The following is an 18,421-nucleotide window of genomic DNA, read 5'->3' as shown; positions in this document are numbered from 1 at the left end:
AAATCAATGATCAAAACAGGGCTCTGCATCAAAAAACCAAAAAAGAGCGGTTGCTGCAAGAATTAGGGAAATCTGTAGAATACTGACTGAGTTATAAGCATTTAAAATTTTCTTTATGCTCTCGATATTCAGATTTTCATTTTAAACTTCCTCCTCAAAATGTTACCGTAGAACGTAATTCTACGTCAAAAAATGCAACCTTATGTGATTTGAAAAACCTAACTAACTATTTACCTTACCTTCAACAGCTCCCTGCGCACGACTGTGATCACTACGACCACCACGATCAACGCCACATCCGATCAGATACCGGACGAGCTTCAGCATCAGCTGTTCGAGCAGATGCAATCCGTTGCGGCCGCAGCAGGTCAGGACGAGCGGAACTCGGTGGTGACAACCGTGACAACTACCGCCGACGAAACATATGAACCAGGTTCGCCGAATAGTAACAAGACAACGACAACGACAAAAACCATCACACTAACCTCAACCGATGGCGATTTCCCCGAGGATGAACTGCTGCGGAAAATTACCACGGCCACGCAGTTTCTGCAGCAGTCCGGCATGCCGGAGCTTGTGAAGGAGACACGAACCGTCACCGTGCAGGAAGCGGTCGACGGGAAACTCGATGGTAAACCTTCGATCAACACGATTGTTGACGAGTTTTTGAACGAGGAACGGAAGAACTAATTCTGCGTAGTGCGTCACCAGTTCAAAAGTTTAGGCGTAGCGAAGTCGTTAATTAAGATTGAAATAATTCTATTTTTGTGGCCAAAAATTGAAATCAAGAACAAAAATTTATTGATATTGATACATTGTGTAGGACCACGTCGAGCGTAGATTCGGAAACTGTTTTCCAATGCTCTTGGTTGAGCCTCTCGAGGGAAGTTTTCATCTTTCATGATTATGATTGTGTTACTCTAAAACAGTGTGTTTCTCGGCACAATCAGCACCACGATGTATTACAAAATAGTAACTAACACACGAACACACACACTTCAAGTTTTCAGAGATCCTATTTAATTAAACAGTGCCTAAGTTACGAAGTTTTCTTTCGTAGTATCTTACCAAGGCGAAGTGTGCCGAGCGGTTAGGTAGGGTAGGAGTACTGAACAGATTTAGCAGAACAGTCTTTCGCTTCAAGCGATCGGGATTGTAAATTATTCGATGAGCGAAAAAGATTATTTATTTTTCTAACATTTATAACCGCCGCGCGAATTACGTCAGGCAGACACGTAAATTGATCCGACATTTGTTCTATATTTTGATAGGATTTAAATAAACGGAACGATCGGCAACTAATACAGTTTTCGGACAGTGAAGGCAAAATTGAGTTTTGGTGAAATTTTTGTTTGACTCATTCTTTGGTAGTAACCCTCCCGAAAGTCTGTGAGTGAAATATGCGAAACAGCAGGTGCTGGCAAAAGAAATGCAATACGTGATAAATGGTAACTTTGTTCATATTCAACAGCTAAATCTTTACAAAACCACAATGAAAAGTATAAACACAAATTATAACTGATTGGAAAATTCATGTAAGAAATTAATATATACAAATATATATAAAAATATCTATCGAATAACGGACAGATTATACTATCAGAAAATGTAGCTTTTAGCACTTTCGCTTTTCGCTGATTGCCTAACGAAAAAATAAAAGCAACAAAGGAAATCGCAGAAATGAAATGTAGATGTCACTACTATAAAAACAGTATTTTAAGAAGTGTTTCACCTTTGTTTTTAATATTATACTTCCCAGTTTGTGTGACTATTTATTAATTTCCCCTAAACCTCCCCATAAGGTAGCTACTCGAGCAGATTTTTCCTTTCCTATTCTGTTTGTCGTATTATTGGTAGTCATATTTGTTATAATGCGTAATTGTATTTTTCGTTGTTTTTATTCACACCAACCGTCCTATCGTAAGCAGCCAGTTCTCGTGCAGCGAAGAGAGTGTACTTTTTCTTCCGAAACACACACACACAAAAAAAGTTCAAAACCATGCATCACACAGCTTAGTGCTCTATTCGTAGCTATTGCCCAACTCGTTTGAATATAGAAAAATTGTAGCACATCAAACCAAGGAGTCCGATATATTTTTGATCAACAAAAAATCACTGAGTGAAATACGAAGCTGTTCATCTGACTAATATGAAACAAACTCAATATGAATTGTGAATATGAAAAAAAAGTTATTTACAAAAGTATATTGTTCGATGATGGTGAAAACAGATTCAACTATATTAAGTGACACAAATTAATAACTATTAAAAAATAAGGTTGGAGATATGAGATGCAAACGAAATACATTCACGGCAAAATACTGCAAATTTCATTCATTAGAAACACAGAGGAATAGTAATAATGTATTGCATTATTATATATAGGTATAAACACTGTGCGCTACCACTGGCAAAACAACATTGAAACATATTTAAAATTGATCAAGTGAAGATTTGAAGAAACAGAAATAAATTTAATCCAGCTGAATAGCCCGTTGGACGTGGTAGTCATGTGAGCTAAAACTGCCTAAATCTGTGCATTTCAATCTTGATTTTAGGGTCAAAAGAAAATCTTAATTTTTGTTGTTGTGTGTCCATGCTAGAAAGAGTAATTAATCAAAGTAAATGATTGAAATCTTATAAAAATTAATACAAGATAATCGGAATTCAAAATAGCTACTCTAAACTTGCAGAAAAGAGTTTTTGTTGACGACGCACCCCGAGAAATATTCGGATAAATAATTAAGCGATAATTTAAAGTTGAAAAATATTTACAATAGCCTTTACATCGCTGCTGCAGCTAGCACAAAACATTAGTCTTCTCAGTTGTCAGACCGTACGTTACAATAATTAGGTAAAACACAATTGCCTTATATACCTACTGGCTCTAACAATACCATCTAGTAGAGATTTTAACACCCGATTACGGTCTTGTTAGAGCAATCATACTTCGAAACTATCGGGAAATGAAGAAAACTTTCAAGTAATACCAAACTCACATTATTGGTACAAACTGGTTTGCCGTCATGCCTGTAAAATATGATTCTTCCTAGAGCCATTTGCATGCGGTACATGATCGGAAAAATCTCCTTTTCTGCTTACTGGTATTGCCAGACAGCGAAGTTAATTGCCCCGTCCGACTGCGGCCGATACCTTTCGATGGTGATGTTTTCGTCAAACACACTTTCGACGTTGTAGAATCGTCGCAGCTCCTCTATTGCCCGCTCCTCGATTTGCGTATGAACGAGGGATTTTGATTTAATTTTCTCGTAGTACTGTTTTTGGCGTCTTTCATCAGCCTGAATTTTGCTGAACTCTTTCTCGGAACTTTTTGAGTCACTGGTTGTCATCGGCGGGGAAACAATAGTTTGCCCAACTGAACTGTTGAAAGGTGATGATGGTTCGTAGCTTCCGTTGCTAGTGGTCGCTCTGCGCTGGTCCCGAGGAGGGGTAATGGGAATCGGAGCAGATTTAAGCATACCAGCTGCTGAATTGTTTAAACTTTTCCAAGGATTAGTTGGGGTTACTGGTTTTGGGTTTTCTGGTGTTGTTTGTTGAATTATTTCTTTTGGTTTCTCGGAGGCAGAAGAGAGCCTTTTACGTTGCTTTTGCGAGAGCTTCGGTTTCTGCAGGGTGAAGTCGCCCAAGTTAAAGGTGGTAGCACGGCTACCGCTATAACCAGACTCATAACCATCGTCTTTTTTATCTAGTGTCGTGGGGGAAGAACTTGTTTCAGTAGGAGATGGAACTTTTCCAAGAACAGATTTTAAATTAGAAAAGTTTTCCTCTACTCTCGTTTCATTATTGACAATTTCATTGACTTTTAAAGCTGTCGTGATGGATTTTTTCTTAGGATCTTTCTTTTCCGCAACTTTCTGCCAATTTTTGGCTTCATCGTACGAAGGTCGAGAAGCAGAATCATTATTCGCTGTAGGTTTCACGTTTGATTTCACAACGGGCGCTTCATCGAACGATAAATCTCTAACATATCCCATTGCTTCTTTTTCGTAGTTTCGCTTCTCCAGTTGCAACTTTGTACTCTTGGGTGTGACTTTTCCTTTTGGGTTTTTGGTTTTATGTATGTTTGTTTCGCCTTCCTTCACACCCATGTCCACTTTAAAGTTGTCGACAAAAAAAACTAGTTCCTCGTCACCAATCGCATCCGGAGACGGGGTTATCATTCTATATTCTTGCAAGTGATAGAAGTTTTTATAAAACGTATCGATATGTGTCAGCACCTGTGGCTCCAAGCCCTCTAGTACGCGAAGTTCCAAAATCTTCGCCAAATTTACGCTGATGAACTGCATGCATAGTTGCTTAAGTACTTCGCAGTTATACTGAAATCCAAACTCCAGGAACTCGGCAACATTTTTCAAGTTTATTCGATCTCCGATCATCACTTCGAACACGTTTTTTAGTTCTTCGATGAAAAATTGATCGCAAATGACTATCATATTGAGGAGGAAACCTTCCGAGTATTTCTGCTCCCGAATGCGTTGGTAATTGTTGTCGTACAGGAAATCCACGATTGGCTCCATGTACTCGAGCGGAACAGTTGAGAGGTTGACTGTTTTGCTCTACAAAAATGCAATGTCAAAAATAACTGACAAGTACTTTAAAACATACGTTACATACCTCTGTCCAACTATGACTGAACATCATGTTGAAATATTCAAGCCTTGCCATAAGCACGCATTTATGCACGTGGATTTCCTGATTGTCCTGCAACTTAATAATAACATCTCTCAGTTCGGGGTACGAATCACGTGGTAACTTAGGGTATTCTTCAACCGGTGGATCGACCGTAAGGCTATAAAACAACGATATAAAAACTCTACCATTATGTAGCATAACAAAAGTTACCTTTTAACAGACCACCCCAGAGCGCCAATCTCCAGCTGTTTGAACACTTTTTTAAGCCGTTCTAACATTTCATTCACACTCTCGACGTCCAGTGTAGAGTCAGGTCGAAGTCGCTTCACTAGCTTCTCGACATCGTCCTGTGAGATCAAGCGATTAGTGTAAATGTACCGCAGCACTAGCTCGAAAATTGGTGCACTCAATCCGTCATATCGCTCGAGATGCACCTCTTTGCTATCGGACTGTTTTTGAACTAGTTTCTTCAAATGGCGACAACGATGATAGATGATGTAGCGATGCACGGGGAAAGATTCGTAGTCAACCACAAACACCAGATCATGCACTCCATCCATTAGATGGGCTTCAGTCAGCAAAGTGCCAAAATCGTAGTTCGATTCCACAAGATCTGGAACATTGAAGTAGCGACGCGAGTTTTCCTAGACAGAAAAAAACGTAAATTAATTTATATTCCTAACTGTTTCGACACTTCACTCACGGTCAGTACAGCGAAATTATCCCCATCATCATCGCAAACAAAGTCGACAACGTTATTCAAATTCTTGATGCGCTTTAGCTCGATTCGCGTTTTATTGGTTGTGCTGATCTCCTTCTTCGTGTAGGTTTCTGTATACTCACTTATCTGAGTGGCAGCTTGAGCGTTAAGTTTGTGCGTGATCGTCCCATAGTATAGATGACCCAAGAGCAGCACCAGAGCATTGTTGTTGCACCAAATAATTTTATCTATTTCTAGGTTCCGAGATTGAGCGAAAACACAGCGCACAAACTGTTGACTGTCCTCGTACCAAATATAGATATTTCTACACTCTGTGAACACTAAAATCCTGAGCTGTTTTGATTGCCGCAAAGCGTCCTCTTTGCTGGCTACAAAGTCACCACCGGACACGGAAATGCACTTGAATTTCTCCATCAAAGGATTTTTGTATGTCCTCCTCTTGTAATTATTGAATATGTACAAGTAGCACAATTCAGTATACACTACGATGGTCGAATTACTGGATTCTACAATCATAACTTTTCCGGTCGCCTTTACTGGTTTATCCTTGTTCAACTCCAGCTCGAGCGAAATTGGCCGCGGAAATATAACAGGGTTAACTTCTTTTTTCATGCCGAATTGTCCACCGTTTTGACCCCAAACGAAAACCTCATGCTCGCTGATCGCTATCGAGTGAAAGTCCTTCGCTATGATACGGAGGATGTGCTTGTACCTGTAAAAAAACGGTATTAGTCGTTGAAGTGTGTTGTAAAAGATTCACAACTTACGCGAAATTTTGTAAGCCCCCTAATTCCTTGAAGGTTAACTGCTTTTCCAATGGAGGTTTAATTCCTAATTGGCAGTGATTGTTTTCTCCGCAAGAATATATCTGGAACAAAAAGAAACCGTTTTGCATAGGTGTATCATTTCTTATTATTTTACTAGAAGTTCTTTCTAATTGTGCACATCTTAAAACTACAAATCATCCCTTTCTGTACTTACAACATTCATATTAGACAACAGAAGTGTATGGTACCTTCCCGTGCTGACATCGATGATGCGTTCGTCAGGGTTCTTGGTATGAACCGGTACCTTTGTTGGGAAAACAACAGTATTTTCCGCACCATTTCCCAGCCGCCCACCTCTTCCATGACCAGTGGTATATACATCACCCGTTTTAGTGAGAAACACACTATGGTACGCATTGATCGACATTTTTTCCACGGTAATTCGATTTTTTCGAAAATAATCGATGAAATCAGGGGTGTCTCGTCCTTCAACATTTCCGATACCAAGATTGTAGTTCTTATTTTTGCCCCAAATCATCAATTCGTGCCCGATTCCACTGAAAATAAACAAAACTGTTAAACGTTTGATCTTGTTTGCTATTGTCCCACAACACTCACTTGTCTTTCTCTTTCGAAATGCAACTGCATAGCTGTAGCGGATTCACGAAATCCTCATCAGGACAATCGATGCTGGCACCGTATTTCAGCAGTAAAACGGCTACTCCTACGCACCCATAGTACATGGCACGATGCAGAGCAGTATGACCCGACTCACGGTCTTTGGCGGTGATACTAGCTCCGTGTTTTACTAACCATTCGGCAATCGCATATCGTCCAACAGAAGCCGCTAAATGAAGAGCACTTCTTCCCTGTGAAAAAAAGTCAGCAAAGGTTGCTCTTTCCAAACGTAACTCAACACACCTGATCATCCAGAATCTCCGCGAAATTTCTACAGGTTTTGGCAATAAAAGCGGCCAACAGTTCGTCCGCGATGGATCTTTTCGTGAGGGCTTTGATAATTTCATTTCCGTGGTTTGGCAGTCGACATTTTTTGGTACATTCATAATCGAAGTTTGAAATCGTCGTAGACATCAGATCCGAATCACTTGAACGAAGCCTTAGTTCTGTAAACAGCAGTAATGATTTGCAAAACTTTTGAAATCGGATTTCACAACGTAATTCTACGGGTAACGAATATTTTGAGATAAATTTAACAACTTTTAACACGTACCAAAATAAAACCAGACAGCTTTGCAGGGATGCCAGATGTTTTGGAAAAATGACTGTAACTGCTCGAAAACCTAGAAAAGTTATAGTCACTGTATTCCCCAGTCTGGCGAAAAGAATTTCGGAAACCAGTTTGAACTGAAGCACTACAATCAGAGTTTAGTCGACTGAAATTCCCCAGGATCTGTAATTTTTCCATCCATACATTTCGAAAACTATTCAGCTCTTACTTTCCATAATGGCGGACGGTATATTGCAAATTTCGCGATAAATTACATACCCTTTTAGCAACCTTCTTTACGTTAGTTGCGAGTGGTCAAGTATTTTATTTAAAAAAAATGTATCAGACAACATTTGTGTTGCCGATTCTTCAAAGATCCCAAAACTGACATAAGCAGAGAGGTTCTCCTGTTACGAGCCATTGACCATTATTGGCCCCTAAAGTTTCACACAGTTTTATGATTTTTGTGTCTCAATGATTTATTGAAAATGTTTATGTATGTTACATAAGACAAACATAACAACACTCAGAAAGAAATCTTCTTAAAAATTTGGTGGAAAATGAACTACTTGAATGATGTCATCCTCTGAAAAAATCACTGAGTAGTTTATGAAAGCAGTGAACCTGAGGAGCCCAGGATTTGTCTCGTTTCGACTCAAAAAATGCTGCATTGGTTTTGTTAAGAACTTATTAACAGTTCCATATGGGATTTTCTTTGAGGCTCGATAAGGCCGAAAAAAAGGAAATTGGGTTGTTTAGGTATATCAGTTTTTTATATCAGCTGAAAAATCTACATTTTCTGAGTAAAACGTGATTCAAAAATTTTTTCTATCGTTGTCCTTCGCTTTTTAAATCAAGATTTAAAACTGCTCGGAATCTACTCGAAATCGCTACAATGACAGTTCGCCCATATACCAACTGTCATTGTGGCGATTTCGAGCGAATTTTAATTCTTCATTTAAAAATCGAAGGATAATGATATAAAGTTTTAAAAAATCACGTTTTGCTCAGAAAATTACACTCTTTCAGATAATGTATAAATATCGGAAATCCGTGAATATTGTCGCTGCAGTACTACCGCATACTTAGACATACGTAACACTGGCGATTTTTTTTTGGTACCCTTTGCCCCACATCACCCGGTACCAATACCAGTATGAACTGCTCGACGAAAATGAACGGAATGAATTTTCTTCATCGCGGCTCTACTCGAGCCCTCAACAAAATCCCTTACGAAACTGTCAAAAAGTTGTTTACAAAATCAATGCTGCATTTTTCGAGTGGGAACAAGACAAATGCAGGGCTGCGCAGGTACACAACCTCCATAAACTACTCAAACAAAGGTTTTTTTACAGAGGTTGGTACTTTCGAGTAGTTCATTTTGTACCAACTTTTTTGGAAGATTTCTTCGTGAGTGTTACGTATGTCTTATGTATGTGGTACTACCACATACATAAGACATACGTAACACTGGCGTTTTTTTTCTGATACGCGTTGCCCCATAGTACTCCGTACCTCGCCCTGTCAAACTGCTCGATAAATAATGAACAAATTGAATATTTTTTTTCTCGGCCTCATCGAGCCCCAAAGAAAATCCCATAAGGAACTGTCAAAAAGTTATTGACAAAATCAATGCAGCATTTTTCGAGTAGGAACGAGACAAATGCAGGGCTGCGCAGCTACACTGCCTTCAAAAACAATTCAAACAGAGGTTTTTTTTACAGAGGTTGGCACTTTCGAGTAGTTTATTTTGTAACAACTTTTTCGGAAGATTTCTTCCTGAGTGTTACGTATGTCTTATGTATGTGGTTTTATGATTTTTGTGTCCCAATGATTTATTAAAAATGTTTATGTATGTTACATAAGACAAACATAACAACACTCAGAAAGAAATCTTCTAAAAAATTTGGTGGAAAATGAACTACTCGAATGATGTCATCCTCTGAAAAAAATCACTGAGTAGTTAATGAAGGCAGTGTACCTGATGAGCCCTGCATTTGTCTGTTTTGACTCAAAAAACGCTGCATTGATTTTGTTAAGAACATATTGACAGTTCCATATGGGATTTTCTTTGAGGCTCGATAAGGCCGAAAAAAGGAAATTGGGTTGTTTAGCTGTATCAGTTTCTTATATCATCTGGAAGATCTGCATTTTCTGAGTAAAACGTCATTTAAATTTTTTTCAAGATTCAAAACTGCTCGAAATCGCTAAAATGACAGTTCGCCCATATACCAACTGTCATTGTAGCGATTTCGAGCGAATTTTAATTATTCTTTTAAAAATCGAAGGATAATGATATAAAGTTTTAAAAAATCACGTTTTGCTCAAAAAATTACACTCTTTCAGATGATATATAAAAATCGGAAATCCGTGAATAGCTAAACAACCCAATTAATTTCGTTCATTATTTGTCGAGCAGTTTGGCAGGGCGGGGCACGGGGAACTGTGGGGTATCGTGTATACCAATGAGCATGAAAGAGAGGTGAGGAGGAAACCTACTAACACTTACACGCGCCCCTCTGCTCGCCCCCTTCTGTCCAGAGATGATGCCAAATAGTGACGTAGCTATTTGAGTTCACCATTGAGTTCGTCTAGCTGTTTACATTTGAAGCATTTACAAATACTAGGAAAATGCACTCTCCTCCTCACCTCTCTTTTATGCTCATTGCGTGTATACCTAAAATAGTGTATGCAATTGGGTTGTTTAGCTATTCACGGATTTCCGATTTTTATATATCATCTGAAAGAGTGTAATTTTCTGAGTAACACGTGATTTTTTTAATCTTTATATCATTATCCTTCGATTTTTAAATGAAGAATAAAAATTCGCTCTTAATCGCTACAATGACAGTTAGTATATGGGCGAACTGTCATTGTAGCGATTTCGAGCAGTTTTAAATCGTGATTTAAAAAGCGAAGAACACTGATAGAAAAAAAAATTAAATCACGTTTTACTTAGAAAATGCAGATCTTTTAGATCATATAAAAAACTGATATAGCTAAACAACCCAATTGTGAGAAATCAAAAGAAAAAATATTGCCTTCCTGTAAGCAAAAACCAATCAAATATCAGCAGAGTCGTTAGTGCGTCCCGTTTCGAGTTCTTCGTCAAGACGTGATTTATCTACAACCCCCGCATGCGACCTTTTGAAATGTGTCTGGATTATCTTTGACTTTCCAAAAATTCTTGAAATCGTACATGTTTTTGTTGACAATCTGCGTTGTGGCATTATAGAAAACGCAAAAATCCAAAGTATTGTAAAAAATGCCAGCAATTGTTTAGTTTTGTGAATAAAGTCAACTTTGTGGCAGTTTGTGTACAGGTTTATCAACCAAGCAACGACTAGAAGCAAAAAACTGGAGTAAAAAGAAGAATTCTTCGTCTGCTTGTGTGAAAGCTAGCTCTCCAGGAAGCATCAAAATTCGGGGTATTTAGCTGAAACCATTTGTTATTCTTGTTCGCAAGTGTCGTGTATTGTACTACAGTTAATTCTTGGGCGCACCTTCTAGTATGCCTGTGGTCTATCCGAGAAAAATGCTGTCCCGTTTTCATCCCTATCATGGTCAAAACATTATTCTTTTCGATGAAAACACTGTCGCATATCGGAAGGCCAGCTTTGGGAATGCGCTAACATTCAGCGAGAAACCACTTCAACCAGGAGAAATATTTCTACTGGAAATCGAAAAAAACGAACGTGGCTGGAGTGGCCACATGAGGCTAGGTTTGTTTTTGCTTTTAAAAATAAAATATTCGCTACTGACAGACAAAAACTTTTCTCCAGGTTTAACTCAGCTGGAAATCCAGCCGGCGTCAACTCTGCAGTACGCGCTACCGGACCTTGCCAATCTTGGTTCTAGTTGGGTGTTTCCTATAACACGATCCGTTGGAAACGCTACTTCTAAAAGCAGCATTCTTGGCGATGGAATCAACGTAAAAACATCGCGCGGTGTTTTTCCTCGAAGTTTGTTACGACCAATATCCCAGGATGGTGCCAGTGCCGACATTTTACCGACAGACACTAATTCTCGTATCGGAATCGTCTTCGTGCCAACGCCAGAAGAAACGGATAAGGCAGAGATGCACTTCATCATCAACGGCGAAGACCAGGGTCCTTGTACGCAGGACATTCCGTACACCAAGGGTGCGTTACATGTGGTAATTGATGTGTATGGTACAACTAAACAAGTCAAGATTATACAATTATATAGTATATCGACGCTTCAGAGCGCTTGTCGGGATGCAATTTTATCCCGGATATCGAAATCGGCAATCCGGCATCTCCCACTGCCGGAGAGTCTGAAAGATTATTTACTGCAGTACGGATCGTAAATCTGGATAGTTAATCTACTTTGTATTTAGTTCTCGGGAGACTGTAAATTCTGTGTTTACTTCCATTATAAAAAAGTACATCTCTTTTCTGTCGAAAAAGTGTGGTGCGTGGGTAACGACCGGTGATTCCATTGCGTGGACATTCCCACCAGAAAAGTGGGCCGTGCCCAACAGAAACCGCTTCAACCGAATGGTTCACCGTATATTGCCTATATTCAGTAGAGTGTGTTGCCCTGAATGTTAAAAAGCTATTCCACTTTGTTATTGCTTTCTAATGCAGCGTGCAAGGACAAAAGCAATCTGCTGAAGCACCTTTTTCTCGAGAATGATAGTTCATAGGATAGGTTTGTGATATGGATGAGTCCAACAGGGTTATCATTGGATTTTTCTTTGCTTGTTGCTGACATTAATCTAAAAAAAATATTCAATACGCATTGTAAAGCATAAAAATAGGAATATATAAAAAAAACTTATTACAAAATAGAGTTGTTATTCAAGCTTTATCTGAACTGGTGACTATGTCCATGTATATCAATAGTGGGTAATCAAACCCAAGGACTTTTCGGGATTGCTATAACAAGTTTGCGTAGAGAATTCGAACGATTTTTTAATTGCTTGCATCTTTATCATTACAGTATGTGTCTTTTTCTACTATTATGTTTTTATCTTCGTGTTTTGGCATTACATATGTGTTACCTACAAGGTGTAGGACATCACTTCAGCTTATTTGTAAAAGCCGTATTTTATTACTGACTAAAGAATATAAATCAATATCTAACTTATGAATACCTCCATCTTCCGAAGGATAAGTGCCCTACATATAGGGCAGTACCGGTCGTAGTTTCCTAGCTGTTCGGCGCACTTCTTACACACGCACAGATGACCGCACGGTACGAAGACAATTGTTTTGTCGTTATCTTCGCAGATAATGCAAAGTCCGATGCTGGCTGTTCTTCTTGGCTGAGATTTTTTGTTGGCGCCGGTTACTTGAGCAAATTCGGTTCTAGATGAGCGTTGAGATGGCGGGGAATGATGTGTCCTAACCTCGACGTACCTCTCTTGTGGCTGCCTCGGTCTATCTTGACGACGTTCAGAGAAGGTGAGAAAATTTCGAATGAAACGAACGGGACGATAAATGTTCGTATCGTAAACATGAAAAGTGTGTCTTCGCAAGTAGATGAAACCGGTGAGGACAAAAACTAGGATATTGTTACACAACGTGGCAATTTTCTGATATACTTGATTCAGTTTCCGGCGTACTCCGCGTCCGTAGGGCAGTAATTTGCGATAAAAGTACCGCACAATTCGAAAACAGAAATATGCTAATCGTTTTGCGTATTGTGGATGCAGGCATGCTAAAATCAAAATGCATATTCCGGCTGCCGATTGGAGAGGCACATCTTTTACCAAATATTGAATAATTCGGCTAAATAGGTCCATACTTTGGTGTCCAGCATTCACAGAGATCTTTCCAATGATTGCCAACATTTCACTAATGAAGCGAGAGATCGATGAGACCAAAATTCCAGGCAATGTTACCAAAAACCATGCACCATCTCCGAGAAGTACAAGCAGCCGTTTCACAAACTCGAACGTAAAAATTGGAACCGAGAGGAGTCGACCGGATAGCAGTTCTTTTAGGCAGTTTATTGCGCACAGACAAGCCTCCCCGGTGGAAAGCACCGCTGTAGCAGCTCCATTTAGAATTGCCGAAACGCATTCAATGCAGAATGTCGCTATGGTGGTTAGTCCTGTTTTAAAATCCTCGATAAAGTAGGAATAGTCTTCGTAGAATACAACCATGAACTGGCCGATAGCCTGTAGCGTTTTCCATGTTAGAGAGGATGCACTGACGATGATCGCTACCAGCACTTTTCCAATGAAGACGCTTATTTTTATTAGATAATTCAAAAGATGGAAGAAATTTACGATAAATTCTGAAATTTCTGCCAGTGCCATTCTGCCGCGAATATGTTGTGCAAGTGGGCTACAGATTAGTGCTTAAGTGTCACATTTTCCACTGCTTTAAACTTTTTGAGGTGATAATTATCTAGATAACACTAATAATTCGCGAAAATTTTGTTGCGACTGGTACTGTGAAATTCAAAGCCGGATTGTTTATTAATTTTCTGTCAGTTGGTCCTAAACGGTCCAAGTATTATGACAGTTCTACTGTTCTTTCTGTAGAACTGTCATCTATCCTTGGCTAAACGGTAACGAAAAACGGTGTAATTTGTGTAATGGGTGGTGTAGCACCAGGGGGATGGCAACATGCTATCTCTTTCTACACAGAAAAATAAAAATACCCAAATATGCGTATTTTTGACACGAATCAGCCCTCCTGTGCGGGGAGGTACTTTTATGTAAAAGTGATTTACCTATTTTTGAGTACCTGCACGGAAGTCATCATTTCGGTAAAATCGTATTATTTACCTAAACCAGTGAAAACATTCAGGTTTACGTAAATTTACGTTGATTTTACGTATTCACTTGGTAATATTTTGTTTGTGTGTATGTTGAATGATCGATAAGATCAAAATTCCAGGTAATGTTACCAAAAACCATGCATCATCTCCGAGAAGTACAAGCAGCCGTTTTACAAACTCGAACGTAAAAATTGGAACCGAGAGGAGTCGCCCGGATAGTAGTACTTTTAAGCAGTTTATTGTGCACAGACAAGCCTCCCCGGTGGAAAGCATCGCGGTAGCAACTCCATTTGGAATTGCCGAAACGCATTCAATGCAGAATGTCGCTATGGTGCACCATATGATATATGAAATAAATAATGCGAAACGGTGTAATTTGTGTAGTGGGTAGTGTAGCACGCTACAATGTTTCTTATTCGGGCCACTGTCCTGAATGCGCTGCAGTGCTAAAGTATTTCACGAAAATTTCGTCCGGTCGAAATATTCCATTTTCGGTACACTGTGAATAAACCAGCTAGCTGGCATCCCGCCATGTTTCGAGGACTAACATCTCAGCGTGTGTGTAAACGAGATAGCATATCACCGCCACTTTTCATACGCATAACAGCATCTGTCAATGGGGTCCGCAAATCGCGGAGCCGCTGCGATTTTAGCTATGGAACAAAGCAAATAAGATAGAGATTCCAGCGAGGACGCGATCGTAGGTCAGGCAAGCTGGCCTCCAAGGAGAACATCTCCCCCTCCCTTGATTGTTTGTATCCCGGTACCGGTACCACGTGGAGGTAGGGATAGGATTTCTGGGCATTATGCTATGGACCACACTGGGGTCTATTTCACGCCAACTAGCACGGGTGTACTGCTGGAACGCACTGTCCAGCCGTCTACCAACCGACTCAACTCGTTCATGAATAACAAATTCCTCGTCTTAGGTTGTCGTAAGACAGGGAGGATTTATCTGTCAAACATCGTGTAACCAACATAATTGGCAACATGGCGTCTGTTTGTTTTGGTTTTTGTTCTTCTTGGTTATAAAATTGATCGATGTGAAAAATATTATATTTTTCATCAAAACTCGAGAAATCGTGGAAAACTTTTATGAATAATGCGTTGTGGTGAATTTTTTCCCATTATTGTTTATAGTTACAACGTCATGGACCAGAGTTTTTTTTGTTAGGGAATTAGAATTACGTTGTCCATTGATGTGAACTTTTGTAATATAACCAGTTGATCTGCGATTACGGCGATTACGCACACATATATGAAATTTGACAACAGTAAATCCCCTCTGTCGTAAGACAAAAAAAAATATGAATTATTTCGTAAAAGTATCCACTCTCGCACAATGAAGAGATAGCATGTCATTCCCTTGGGCAAACGTTGCAAAGACATGTGGCCGACGCGATTGTGCGGGAACGAAATATTTCATGTTTCGAAACATTTTCGTTTTGTTTGATTTAATTTCTGAACTGAATTTAAAGTTACTCAATAAATATATATACATCCAATAATATCTAAACAAATTCGCTATAATAATATTTGAAGCGTATCGCATTATTTCGATCCATCATTAAATGAACTACGTGCACCCTTAGCATTCACAATCCTTAAGTACAACGTTGCGTCTATCCTCTGTAGCTAAACGCGCTCTACCGATGCTTTTCCCACAGAGACCAATATTCGGTCGATTGCATCTCGGCAAGCCGAGACACTGTCCTCTCGAAAGCGAACAATTCCTCTTCGCCGGTGAAGATGTTAGAGCTAGCGTCATGCGAATCTTTGGTAATTTTAAGATCATCCATCAGCATTCGATTCTCGTCGGAGGTATGCAAGTCTTCAGGGATCTCGTTGGAAAACAGGTGCTTGTATGGGACGTCCGATGAAACGACTAACTGCAAAATTGAAAAGAATTCACTGTGATTTTATAATTGGAATTTTTAGGAGGATGTAAGTTCAAAATATATCAATTACTGACTGACTGAACTATTTCATGCATTGTATAAAACATGCAGAAAATAAACATCTAGCTCTCAGGTATATTAATCACAGGTTTAAATCTCGTACACAGTTAACGATTGGCATATGCCAAGTCTAGCATTGGGGTTTTCAGATCTCGAATCTCAGATTAACGTATAACGTATTGGTTCAAAAATGTAGGTTCTTCGTCAAATATTTAGGTTTGAAAAAGTTCTGCGCTGAGCGGGAGAACTGCAAACCTCCGGTCTTGCAGACAGTCTTTTGGAAAACTTCTAACAAACAATACATTATTAAAGTACTTCAGTTGTAAAAACATGTGTCAGCTTTGAAAAGTTTATATCTAAGTTGAACATACCCGAATCCGATTGTCATACAGTGTGTCGATCAAAGTAATAAATCGTCTGGTTTGTGATTTGAGCTTCAAGTTTAGCTGTGGTATATCTCTTATCAGTACAGTGTGGAAAAACTGGGCTATTTGAAGGTAGTCCGATGCACCCAAAGGCTGAAGAGAACAAAATAACAGGCAACTTCTTGTTATTAGCATCATTATTATGAAATGCACAATTTGAATGAAGTACATGAACAACGATTTTGATTTGGCACAGCGAGTGGAGTTAATACTCCTACACAAGAAGTTTTATAAGCAACAAAGGAAATTTAAGTTTGCATCATTGAAAGTTTTTTGTACTCCCATGACAAAAACTTCAATTTAGTTATCAAAAATAAAAAAATGTACATTACCCTATCACAAAGCTCTGCAAACGTACTGTCCAAAACCTGCCCGCAGGTTTTGGCAAAGGAAATGTTCCGTCCAAAGTGGGTAAACGTCTTCGGTCGTATCATGTCGTTTTCTTGCGAGCATAGAACCTTGAACAATCTGTCCATAGCTGCAGTAGCATCCATTTCAGTTTTGCTATAAATTTAAAGACAATTAAGCTAACTAAAATAACATTGTTCAAACACATCTTACACAAAGTAGTGCGTTCCTTCGCCCTTCAGAGTGGCCGTTCGATAATCCACCCCACTGTCCAGGGTTGCCACGTTACAGTGCTTCTTCAAGACACCGATGAAGGGAACAAAATTGCTTCGCTGTAAGCCGTTTTTGTACAGATCATCGGGGGCTCGATTGCTCGTTGCCACTACGATGACCCCGCTGTCGAATAGGTACGTGAACAGTCGCTTCAGAATCATCGCGTCTGCTATGTCGGTGACCTGTGCCAAGGAAAAGGTGAATACAAATCAGTACAATTTAATAAACATTTCATACGACGGGTATTTGTATAAAATTCTGCTTAATTACTCAGTAAGAACGGCGCCCAATAGGGCACTGGTCAAATGCGAAACAAATGGTTTTTAGTATTCAAAATTTATTGAAATTTAAAGTTTAAGTTTTATTTAGAGCGAGTTATTCATAGCATAAACATGCGGAACTCACCTGAAACTCGTCAAAACAAATCAGCCAGGAATCCGCGCTGATAAGTTCTGCCACAGGCTTGATAGGATCGAACGGCTGAGGCTTAGTGCTGCTGACATCACGAACCTGTTTTGATTTGATCTCGTGTATTTTCGTATGAACGTCCGTCATGAAAGAATTAAAGTGAACCCTACGTTTGCGATTTATCTGTTGATGTATAGAAAAAAATACGCGTCATCAGCTGCTCGTCGTCACTGCATGTATCACGCGACGCTAACACCCCTTCTGCACCCTACAAAGCACAACCTACCGCGCAACAATCGTAGAACATGTCCATCAGCATGGTTTTGCCTCCACCCACACTGCCGTAGATGTAGAGACCCTTAGGGGCTTTGACCTTTTTCGTATTTTGGAAACTGAACCATTTTCCAAATCCGCTAGCCGGTTCTGGAGGGCTGTAACCCTGAATACTGTCGTACACAACCTGCAGGGCCTCGGCGATTCGCCTCTGATGCGGGTCGGGTTGTATCTCCTTTCGAGCAATTTTGTCGTCCACCAAATCGATGGGGGAACATTCGGTTGATTTCGCAATCCTCGTTGCTTGCTGGCTACAGTAGAATCGACCCTGCCTAACATTAGTCACAGCACAGGAACTCAGCTTTAGACCACTCGCGGCATTTCTCGTCAGGAACAACATTTTCGACTACTGGCGAACAACTTGCTACCATTAACTGGGTCAAGTTCGAGCATATTATATAAGGAAAGGCTAGACTAGAAGCACACAGCTGGCGTTAAACGCTGGCCAACCATTCGCGACCGATGACGAATGTGACTACGTAAAGGAAGCAGTTTGCAACACGAGGAGAAAACCGAGAAAACGTCAACCTTTTAGCAAGCTGTCACTTGGA

At 39.7% G+C, this 18,421-nt stretch overlaps 4 protein-coding genes across 12 annotated transcripts in view; 2 read left to right on the top strand and 2 right to left on the bottom strand.

Moving 5' to 3' along the window:
* The window catches only part of LOC129732193 (ankyrin-2-like), a 104,973-nt gene extending 102,485 nt beyond the window's left edge, over nucleotides 1-2,488 (top strand). For all 7 annotated transcript variants that reach the window (XM_055692801.1, XM_055692802.1, XM_055692805.1 and 4 more), the window contains one exon: nucleotides 249-2,488. In XM_055692801.1, the coding sequence (XP_055548776.1) occupies nucleotides 249-690 (442 nt within the window). In that variant the 3' untranslated portion in view covers nucleotides 691-2,488. The remainder of the gene's footprint in view (nucleotides 1-248) is intronic.
* Nucleotides 2,489-2,753: 265 nt separating this feature from the next.
* LOC129732194 (inhibitor of Bruton tyrosine kinase) lies at nucleotides 2,754-7,431 on the bottom strand. 2 transcript variants are annotated; one of them, XM_055692810.1, is made up of 9 exons: nucleotides 7,373-7,431; nucleotides 7,063-7,265; nucleotides 6,760-7,010; nucleotides 6,356-6,698; nucleotides 6,142-6,242; nucleotides 5,357-6,086; nucleotides 4,864-5,297; nucleotides 4,636-4,810; nucleotides 2,754-4,577 (listed from the first exon to the last, which is right to left on the bottom strand). In XM_055692810.1, exons 2-9 carry the CDS (start codon nucleotides 7,231-7,233, stop codon nucleotides 3,099-3,101), a joined length of 3,684 nt encoding a protein of 1,227 aa, XP_055548785.1. In that variant the 5' UTR covers nucleotides 7,234-7,265; nucleotides 7,373-7,431; the 3' UTR covers nucleotides 2,754-3,098. The 2 variants fall into 2 exon arrangements, with proteins under 2 accessions (XP_055548785.1, XP_055548784.1); XM_055692809.1 differs by having other exon boundaries at nucleotides 7,063-7,293; nucleotides 7,373-7,408.
* A 3,108-nt stretch (nucleotides 7,432-10,539) lies between these two features.
* Nucleotides 10,540-12,171, top strand: LOC129727872 (neuralized-like protein 2). 2 transcript variants are annotated; one of them, XM_055686117.1, is made up of 3 exons: nucleotides 10,540-10,797; nucleotides 10,880-11,091; nucleotides 11,152-12,171. In XM_055686117.1, the coding sequence occupies exons 2-3, from the start codon at nucleotides 10,881-10,883 to the stop codon at nucleotides 11,697-11,699; spliced, it is 759 nt and encodes a 252-aa protein (XP_055542092.1). In that variant the 5' UTR covers nucleotides 10,540-10,797; nucleotide 10,880; the 3' UTR covers nucleotides 11,700-12,171. The 2 variants fall into 2 exon arrangements, with proteins under 2 accessions (XP_055542092.1, XP_055542091.1); XM_055686116.1 differs by having other exon boundaries at nucleotides 10,541-11,091.
* Nucleotides 12,172-15,527: 3,356 nt separating this feature from the next.
* LOC129727746 (putative ATPase N2B) lies at nucleotides 15,528-18,421 on the bottom strand. Its single transcript, XM_055685875.1, has 6 exons — nucleotides 17,824-18,421; nucleotides 17,535-17,720; nucleotides 17,070-17,311; nucleotides 16,841-17,012; nucleotides 16,455-16,601; nucleotides 15,528-16,014 (listed from the first exon to the last, which is right to left on the bottom strand). Exons 1-6 carry the CDS (start codon nucleotides 18,208-18,210, stop codon nucleotides 15,772-15,774), a joined length of 1,377 nt encoding a protein of 458 aa, XP_055541850.1. The 5' UTR covers nucleotides 18,211-18,421; the 3' UTR covers nucleotides 15,528-15,771.

Source organism: Wyeomyia smithii, chromosome 3, assembly GCF_029784165.1.
Source record: "Wyeomyia smithii strain HCP4-BCI-WySm-NY-G18 chromosome 3, ASM2978416v1, whole genome shotgun sequence".
Classification (NCBI taxonomy): Eukaryota; Metazoa; Arthropoda; class Insecta; order Diptera; family Culicidae; genus Wyeomyia; species Wyeomyia smithii.
The sequence above is the reverse complement of the archived record's forward strand: the minus strand, read 5'-3'. Positions and strand labels throughout refer to the sequence as shown.

Coding starts and splice junctions, on each gene's coding strand:
- LOC129727746 (XM_055685875.1), bottom strand. CDS start 18,210: ATGTTGTTCCTGACGAGAAATGCCGCGAGTGGTCTAAAGCTGAGTTCC. Junction 17,312..17,534: donor TTTGTTTTGACGAGTTTCAG/GTGAGTTCCGCA, acceptor TCCTTGGCACAG/GTCACCGACATAGCAGACGC. Junction 16,015..16,454: donor TGTATGACAATCGGATTCGG/GTATGTTCAACT, acceptor TCAATTTTGCAG/TTAGTCGTTTCATCGGACGT.
- LOC129732194 (XM_055692810.1), bottom strand. CDS start 7,233: ATGTCTACGACGATTTCAAACTTCGATTATGAATGTACCAAAAAATGT. Junction 6,699..6,759: donor ATTTCGAAAGAGAAAGACAA/GTGAGTGTTGTG, acceptor GTTTATTTTCAG/TGGAATCGGGCACGAATTGA. Junction 4,578..4,635: donor TCAGTCATAGTTGGACAGAG/GTATGTAACGTA, acceptor GCATTTTTGTAG/AGCAAAACAGTCAACCTCTC.
- LOC129727872 (XM_055686117.1), top strand. CDS start 10,881: ATGCCTGTGGTCTATCCGAGAAAAATGCTGTCCCGTTTTCATCCCTAT. Junction 11,092..11,151: donor GAGTGGCCACATGAGGCTAG/GTTTGTTTTTGC, acceptor ACTTTTCTCCAG/GTTTAACTCAGCTGGAAATC.